The 8621-nt window shown below is 44.0% G+C and overlaps 1 protein-coding gene across 1 annotated transcript in view; it reads left to right on the top strand.

The window, feature by feature from the left end:
* The window catches only part of TDRD12 (tudor domain containing 12), a 73932-nt gene extending 65663 nt beyond the window's left edge, over positions 1-8269 (top strand). The window contains exons 28-33 of the mRNA XM_023537700.1: positions 3877-3986; positions 5027-5087; positions 5168-5281; positions 5370-5523; positions 5608-5674; positions 6106-8269. Of these exons, the coding sequence (XP_023393468.1) occupies positions 3877-3986; positions 5027-5087; positions 5168-5281; positions 5370-5523; positions 5608-5674; positions 6106-6197 (598 nt within the window). The 3' untranslated portion in view covers positions 6198-8269. The remainder of the gene's footprint in view (positions 1-3876; positions 3987-5026; positions 5088-5167; positions 5282-5369; positions 5524-5607; positions 5675-6105) is intronic.
* Positions 8270-8621: the final 352 nt, after the last annotated feature.

Below are 8621 nucleotides of genomic sequence, written 5' to 3'. Positions count from 1 at the left end.
GTAGCTATTTTTAAGCATCACCCATGTTGTAGCATGTATCAGATAAATCAGGGCCAGCTCACGTTTTAATGGAGTAGATAAACAGGTTACAAAAATACAGCGTGGGTCAGATGGTAATATGTGAGGGGAAGCAGATTAACAAAATAAGGTAGGGCAGCTTTGGGGCCAAGAGGTGAGTCGTGAGCAAAGACACAGGGGTGAGGCATGGCCCCGGTAGGTATCGGCGAGGACTCCTGTGGGCAGAGGAAAGACTTAGTTATTCCTTAATTCCAGGAACAGGGAGGAAGGTACCGTGACTAGAGCAGCAAAACGGGGGAGAACGCAGATGCAGAGGTGAGAGCAGTCCTGGGGTCAGGTCTTGTTGGCCCCTGTGGCCATTGCAGGGATTAGGCTCCTACTCTGAGGAGGCGGAAACAAGAGGGTTTTGAGCAGAGGAATAACTTAAAAGATTCTTAGCTACTGTGTTGAGAATAGACTGTAGCGTGGGATAAGGGCCGTGCCAAGAGTTCAGGACAGGATGACAGTGGCTTGGACGGGGGTGGTTTTGTGGGGCTGGTGAGGAGTAGCTGGTTTCCAAACAGATTTGTAGTGAGCGTGTGATCTTGCGGAGCCTTGTCAGCCATTCCTAGATGTCAAAAGCTGGGCTGCTGGACAGGAGTCCCAGAGGAGTGGGTGTAAGGTCCCCGGACTGAGCCCTGGGCCTCAAGTATTGAGAGGCGTAGGAGCTGTGGGGACATCGGCGAGGAGCCTGGGGGAGAGGACATCCAGGATGGCGGGGAAGGGAGACAGAGCAGGGAGCCATGAGTTGTGCCAGAGCTGCCGACACCAAAGAAGTGAGTGAGGACTGGAAACTGACAAGTGAATTTAGGGATGTGGACATTGGCGACCTTGAAAGGTTCCTAAATAACTGCTGGAAGTAGGTGAATTTCAAAAAAAAAACATGGCAAAGATTAAAATAGTCTGTAGTCTGAAGTTTTTAGATTTTTCTATCTTAATTAAATTGAGTATCTGTGGGATTAGGCTATGCGTTGGTTTCTGCAGACTTTCAGGAAACAAAAACTGCTCTTTTAAAAATGAAGATGTCAACTTCCGTGAACATGGTGCTGTGAGCAATGCTGAGCGTGTGGCCGGGGTCTGTAGCCTGCCTTACTCCTCTGCTCCCGCCGCCCTGCCCACCGCTCTGCCCGCCGCGGCTCTGGGACCTGAGGGCAGGTGCCACTGGATGCTGTGCACCTGCCCCTTTCTGCTGTCAGTATGTAAATGCATAGAGAAACATGAATGGATAACAAAAGAGAATGGTATTGGAACAGTGGGAATCAGCCATTCTACGCAGGAAGCTTTGGGAGATGTTTACTGTATTTGCCTGGAGTTGGGACAAAATCAAACAAACAAGATGAGTTTGGTACTTTGGAAAGTGTGCAAGGTCCGAGTGAACTCTGTTCTCTATCAGGAGAAGTAACTGAGATTAATGAAGCCTTTACAGAAAACCCAGGACTTGTCAACAAATCTTGCTATGAAGATGGTTGGCTGATCAAGATGACACTGAGTAACCCTTCAGAACTAGATGAAGTAATGAGTGAAGAAACACACGAGAAATACATAAAATCTATTAAGGATTGAAAATGGACCCCAAATAAAGTAGTATGAAACAACTTAATCTAGCATAGTTGTCTTAAATTAGTGGTGGATAGAAGATTTAAAATAGCAACTTTTAGCAATGCCAGTGAAAAAAGAAACTACAACAATGCTACCGGAACAAAATACCCTTTAACTTTCTAATGACTGCAGATAAACACAATATGCATCTTTTTCACAACACCCAAGATTTTTAGGCTAGACTACAGTTATTCAGAATTCCTGAAATTACTCATGGTAAAATCTGGTTATAAAAAATTATGTAACTCAAGATAACATTGTTATAATATATAGCCTTATATAATATTGTAGCTTGCTTACATCCGCCTCTGGATTTGAGTCAAAATACTTAATGATCTTTCCATTGGAGATAACTGGCAGTGGAGAAAAGTTTTTGTTTGTTGTGACAGTCGGTGTCAGATGATGAACAATACTGTCTTCATTTTGCAATGTGCAGGTTTGCTGGTGCTATTTTTATAAGCGAAGCAACAGCGTTACAAGAAAACTAAGTTTAATAATAAAACATTCAACTTTATTTTTAAAAAACGAAGATGTCATTACAGCTTAGTAGAGTTAATAAAAATGAGGATTGATCACTTATGTAGAATACAACAACTGTTGAGCCCCCAGCTCTGTGCAGGGCACTCTGCTGGGTCCCTTTGCACACTCGATTTTGTGGTTGTGCAGGAGTATTGCACACCTGTGGTCGTAAACACAGGTAGAGAGAAGTGCAGAGATCTGCAAGAGCCTGCAGAGGGACCCTGCCTGGAAGAAGACACTCTGTTTCAGGAGCTGGATCAAGAAGCTGTGGCGATGATCTGGACAGAAGCAAGGAGAATGACCATTCTTGCAGCAGATTGGGAAAGAGGACAGATTCTGGGGACCTGAAAGGCCTGCAAGCCATAGTGCTTAGTGATTGACAAACATAGGGGAGTGTGATTCCATAGTTCTGAACCCTGGTGACTAAGAGGTTATTGGCACGGTTGAGTTTCAGGATGCGTTCCAGAGAGCAGCTAGCTGGTTGAGTTGGTTTTGGACATAGTAAATTTAAGGTTATTGAAAGTAGAAGCCTAGAATTCAAGAGAGCATTTGGGGGAGGGCTCCGGTTTCCTGGTGCTGGAGGAGAGTCAGCACTTGGTAAGTGTGTGAGGGGGAAAGAACAGAGCCCAGTAGATGAGTCTAGTGAGGGAGGTCAGAGCCGCGGGGGAGGAAGAGGACGAGTGGTGGAGGGCTGGTGCTGCGCCATGGCGGGGAGTGGGGCGGTGGGGCGGGGCCTGAGGAGGGTCCCGGCTCAGGTAGTTGGACATGGGACACTGCCCTCCGCCATTGGAGTCATGTGTGTCAATCAGAAGTCCCCTGGAGACATACGCACACCCCTGCCCGATAGGGGCGTGTGTGTGTGTGTGTGTGTGTGCGCGCGCGCGCACAGATGTACACGCATTTGCATAGGTTTGTTCCTTTAGGCTTGACTTCTCTCTAAAAGGAGAGACTAATAACATGCACAAAAAATGAATTACATTGTCACCATGAGCAAGGCAACTGGGTGGCTGGGCACCAGGGGCGAGAGGGAGATTTTTACTGCGTAGACCTTTCTATTTATTGAACCACATGAATGTGGTTGCCTGCTAAAAAAGCCAAAGGAAACCACCATTTTAGAAGAATGAGGCAGCCTTCTGTGTATGGCTAGAGAGAAAATCTCTGGTTATTAAATACGATAAAATAAGGGACAGAAATGTGAATTTAAATTTCCATGTATTTAAATGTACGTGCGTGTGTTTTAGATAGATACAGGTGGCAATAATTTGCTTTTTTTTTTTTTATACAAAGACTGTTCTAGAAGCGGACCTAAATTGGTAAGGGGAGTGGGGTATCTCTGGGAAGAGGAGCTGCGAGATTAGGGCTTTTATCCTCATTGAAGTGAGTGGCAGTGTATGTTATTCTCAAAGTTAAATGGTTTGAAAGGACACTTACTTTGGTAAATGAGCTGATGCATCGATCTGATAACATGGATCACTCGTCTACTCTGTGCCTCAAGCAAGAGGCACAGAGCGAACAGAGCTGGCTGCCCTGCCAGTCTTATGTCAATGAACCGTCAGTTCTGGGTGGGTCCGGCTCATGGATGTGAGTGCGCCGCAGTCATTTACAGCCCTCCTTCATTTTTTTGCTGGGAAGTCCCTATAGAGAGCCAGATTTTGCTGTCTCCTCATCTGGGAGTTGTTAACCTCTGCCTCTTCTGTCCAGGAGACCGTCTTCAGCAGAAGATGCTGCCTGTCTGCAGAGCACGCGGCAAGAGGACGGGGATTCGGGAAGAGGAGCTGACTCCAAGACAAGCTCAGAGAACCAAAAGGATGGTAAGTTATTTGAAAGATGGTTAACTTAAAATTATTAATGCTTGGAAATTTTCTTAATGGCTTTCCACTTTTAGATGAATTGCAGAGAAGGTGACATAAACTGAAATTACCTAACTTCCTATTTTTAACAATTCAGCTTACAGTGTTTTTTTTTTTTCCCCTAACTTTTTTTCCTTTTTATTAGTTCAGGTATAATGTTCATTCAGTAAAGTGTACAGTTTTTCAGAATTTTTTACACACACACACACACACACACACACACACACACACCCATTAACCGCACCTAAATCAAGCTACTGAATATTGCCAGAACCCAGCAGCTTCCTTCAGGCACCTGTCCCATCTGTAACCTTCCCCAGTAACACTGTCCTGACTTCTGTCACCATCACTTTTGCTGAACCGGAAGCATATAGTTTATATTCAACATTATGTGATTATTGCAAGTAGCAGTGGTAATTTTTTTATTGCTGAGTTGTAGTCTATGATATGAATATAACCCAATTTATCCGTTCACCTGTTGATAGATGTTGAGGTTGTTTTCAGGTTTTAATTATTGTTATTAAAGCTGCTGTGAACGTTCTCGTTTAAGTCTCTGGATAGAAGCTTCAAATATTTTAGATTGAGAAATTTAAGTTGCATCATTTCAGAAAATGTTATGTTCAGCATTGGCTCCTTGAATGTACTGGCTACTGTTGCGGAATCATCTTTAGGGGGGTCTTAGCAGGTGAAGATAGCAGAGGAGTCTGGACATTTGTACCCTACGGCCACCAACTGTAATGCGGTTCCTTTACTTTCCCAGGTGTTTGTTTAACTGTAATATTTGTCAAAGCCTGTTTTTATTAGTTTTACTAAGTGACGTGCACTTGAATTTTTTTAAATAATTTTTTGCAGCCGTATAGTTGGGTTGCTTATGAAATTTATACTCTTAGTACCGCTTCAGCTAAAAGTTGGCATAAAGTGCAAAAAAAAGTACATGCACGTGCACATATTATCAAGTTTCATATGAATAACCTATCGGAAAATTTGCCTTTTTTGTACAGAAACTTTTCCTGAAAACGCTAAAGATGCTCCCATTGACAGAACCACAGAGCCTCTGAAAAGGTATGCGCGCCCATTGTTGGAGTCTGCTTTCCGTCCTTACCTGGTGAGCAGCAGTGATGAGCCCTTTGCTTCTCCTCTAGCTTCCACCCGCAAATAAAATGGTTCCAAAAAGAAGACGCGGTCATATTGAAGATAAGAATAAGGAACGTAAAAGATTACAAATGTAAATATTTTAGAGATAGAGTCATTTTCAGGTAGGTTTATGTATGTCTTATAAAGTAAAATAGAAATAATTTCTGACATTTTTTAGAAAGCTGATTTTATTTCTTTTCGTAAACCCAGTGCCTGGGTAGGAGAGAAGTTTTACTTGGCTGATATGGAGCTGCAGGCCAACATAATAAAAGATGATTGCAAATGTGTAATTAAGAACGATGAACCCATAATCACTCTTGCAAAAGAGAGAAGGGAGTCTTGGTGTCGCTTACTCAAACAGAGGGTGAGTAGGAATTACCTGTGGCCAGTCTTAACAGCCTGAGTGGGTTTTAGTCTCTCATTTAATGCAAACTGTTCTATTGAACAGAATCCCAATGTGGCTTTCGATTTTGATCACTGGGAAGAATGTGAAGAGGAGAGCCACTTCTCCAAGGGTAAGGCGGGTGCACCCACTCCCAGGAGAGTGGTGGGTCTTGGGTGCCGTGAGGGTGGATCCGCTGATTTGAGGAACGTAGCTTTTGTGGAAATGAGTCATCAGCGTAATGCCCTTAGGAATTAGTTTTCTTCTGGTGATATCGGTGCTAAATGTTCTAGTTTGAGGAGGTATCAACTTTTAGTTATAAACATGCCTTCTTTATAACACTTTTACAGGTAATTTTTCCTACAAGAAAAATTTATCTATAAGCAGATAAATTTTACCTGCCCATTTCTTGCCCCAAACTGAAAATAGAAAATAAGCCACAATATAGATAGGTCTAGAACCCAAGGGACTTTTCCTGCATTGACCGAAATAATAGGAGGAAAAAAGATTCGCTAATTAGTCTATCGTTAACATATTTTTAAAAATAATATCTAACTCTTTTAGTTGTAAATTCTAAAAACCTGTCCTGCAAAGTGGCAGAGGTGGTTGAGAACAGTGACCAAACTTCGGAGGATGACGAAAGTGAGAGCGAATGAGAATGTTGGTTAAATCTTGAAGAGTGGCCGGAAGACAGTGAACAGAAATGGATTTTGCTGTGTGACTGAAAGTTAAGGAAACAAGCCGTCATGTTCCAACTGTTTTTCACCCCAAGGATAAATTATTGCTAAGTGTCATCTTGTGGCACTGGGATTGGTAATGGTGAGAAATTCTGACTTGATTTAAAAATGGGCTGAAGATGTGAGACTCTCTGAGGAGGGCGGGAGCAGAGACGGAAAGCTCCAGTCTAACACAAGCCCAGCTCCCGCGGGCTGTCCTCATTGCCTCTGTGAAGCCCGTCCCGACACGCTCCAGTTGAGTGACCAAGAGCACACCGTGGCTTCGGGTAATGAACGGTACTATCTGGAGCTAGTCTCTTTGTTCCTTTCATTTAGACCTAAACGTTTGGGACTTTCCTAAAAACTTGGTCTTGTGCATATAAATTGAAGTTTTTGTCTTACAAATTCATACTCAGTGCTTAACAGACCCTTTCAACCATGAATTGGGGTTGAACATAACTGCCTGTGTACTAATACTTCTAGTATTCTTAAGATATTGATAGCTACTCCGAGTAAGTTTACTCTGTATGAAGAGATAGTGCAGGGATAGAAATGGGGTTGCCTCAGCAACACTAGCCAGACTCAAGACTGTCTTGGAGGTACACTTCCGCTTCTGAAGAACCCCCTGAACCTGCGGGGTCCTGAGTAAATGGAACAGAAGTTCCTCTTCAGTAGGACCTGTGGGGTGCCTGCAGGTAATTCTCAGAACCCCTAAAACACCCATGACCCCGTTCTGGGTGACGCCGTGTCACCCAGGATCCCAAGGGTATCAGGAGGAATGTGTATTGTCGTTACCCCGTAAATGTGAGAATGGCCAGAGCCTGACTTTTCACGTTAATTGGCAGTTAGAAAGGTGAGCTGCTGGCAGACTGCAGCCCTGTGCACTCAGTGGGAGTCTGGCAGCCCTGCCCAGAAGCGGGAAAGCACGCTGATAGAACATGACTCTTGTGACTGCCCTTGAGGTCTTTATTCTTTTTATATATCAGAAAGTACGGATGCTCAAGTTTGTAGATGTCCCGGGCATAAGCCACCGCTCGAATGAGAGTTAAACTCTGTCACCAGGCTGTCCTGTGAGCAGGTTTGGATCATACTCTGGCTCAGTTTCCTCATCTGTAAAATAAGACCTGCTCACGCGCAGCCTTGCCTCAGGAGGTGGCTACAGAGGGCTGGGGTCGCGGCCTCCATTCCACGCAGGGGCTCTGGGACGGCCAGACCGCTGTCCTCTGGTGGGAACATGTGATGTCCAGCCTGGACAGCTGCCAGGAGCACATCCTTGCCGTGGCACGTGTCAAATTGTCACATGAAGCAGAGTGATGATTTTCCTTTTTCTTGGCTAAATCGGCTCTTCAGGAAGTAGGAAGTTCCGGTGTCTCTGCTGGCAAAGGTTTTGACTCCACGGAGCTCTTTTGATGTCTTCGTCTGATGTCGGTCTCTGTGGATACGGCTTTTGCTCCCGCTGGGGAGGCCTTCCAGTAGGTGGCCAAGCCTGAGCTGCACTGGCTCTCCTGGTGGTTGTCGGCCACCTGCAGTTTATGCTCGATTGTATCGTCTCTTTTGTAAAATATAGCAAATAATAATAGCAAGTAATAGAGCTGCACAAATGTGTTTCCCATGTACAAATGGTGGGAGGTCCTGCTCTCAAAGAAGATGTAATGTCATTACCCCTTAAATGTGGAGGGAAAGGCTCCCCGCTTGGTGTAGTTCCCAAAGAGCTAGATGTGGGGGTGGAAGGCTGTACCGTAAACTAATCTTTGTTTCTTTTTTCAGATGGTTGTATTTACTCTTTGAAGTTCTGAATAACATTTTGTAGGATGTAAGACAGTGACTTGTGAAATGTAAACGATTACTAATTGGTTTTTCGTTCTATTAATATGTACTGATTTCATGTTTTGGGAAAATTTCTGAAATGCAAGGTAAAAGAACTTTTGTCTATGCTTCTAAAATTGCTCACATAATTAGCTGTGTGATGTCTTTTGCAGCATATCAATAAAATTACAATGTTTTCACAGAAATGTTACTTTTTACCTTTTTTAGAGAGTATTTTCTCTTAGTTCTCAATGCAGAATAGACTTATTCATCATGCTTTCTGGTTTGACCGAAATGCCAGTGAAGGCTGTTGGGGAGCCTGCGATGCTGACCACTGATCACAGTGTCCCTCGTGGACACACGGGCCGAGTGGTTCCCAACAGTCAGCTCTGCCGCGGGGGCCTCGACGTTCAACCTGGATAGACCTGCCACGCGCGTCCCAGGTTAAATATGGGGGAGGCAGTACTTTTGGGAGGAGGGTGGGTAAGTAGTAAAGCATTTGTAGTTCAATATTTTAAAAACCTATTTCAATCAAAGCAAAAGTTTCACCAGTTTCAT

The sequence above is a fragment of the Pteropus vampyrus genome, unplaced genomic scaffold, assembly GCF_000151845.1.
Source record: "Pteropus vampyrus isolate Shadow unplaced genomic scaffold, Pvam_2.0 Scaffold196, whole genome shotgun sequence".
Lineage (NCBI taxonomy): Eukaryota > Metazoa > Chordata > Mammalia > Chiroptera > Pteropodidae > Pteropus > Pteropus vampyrus.
This window is presented reverse-complemented; position numbering and strand designations above follow the sequence as displayed.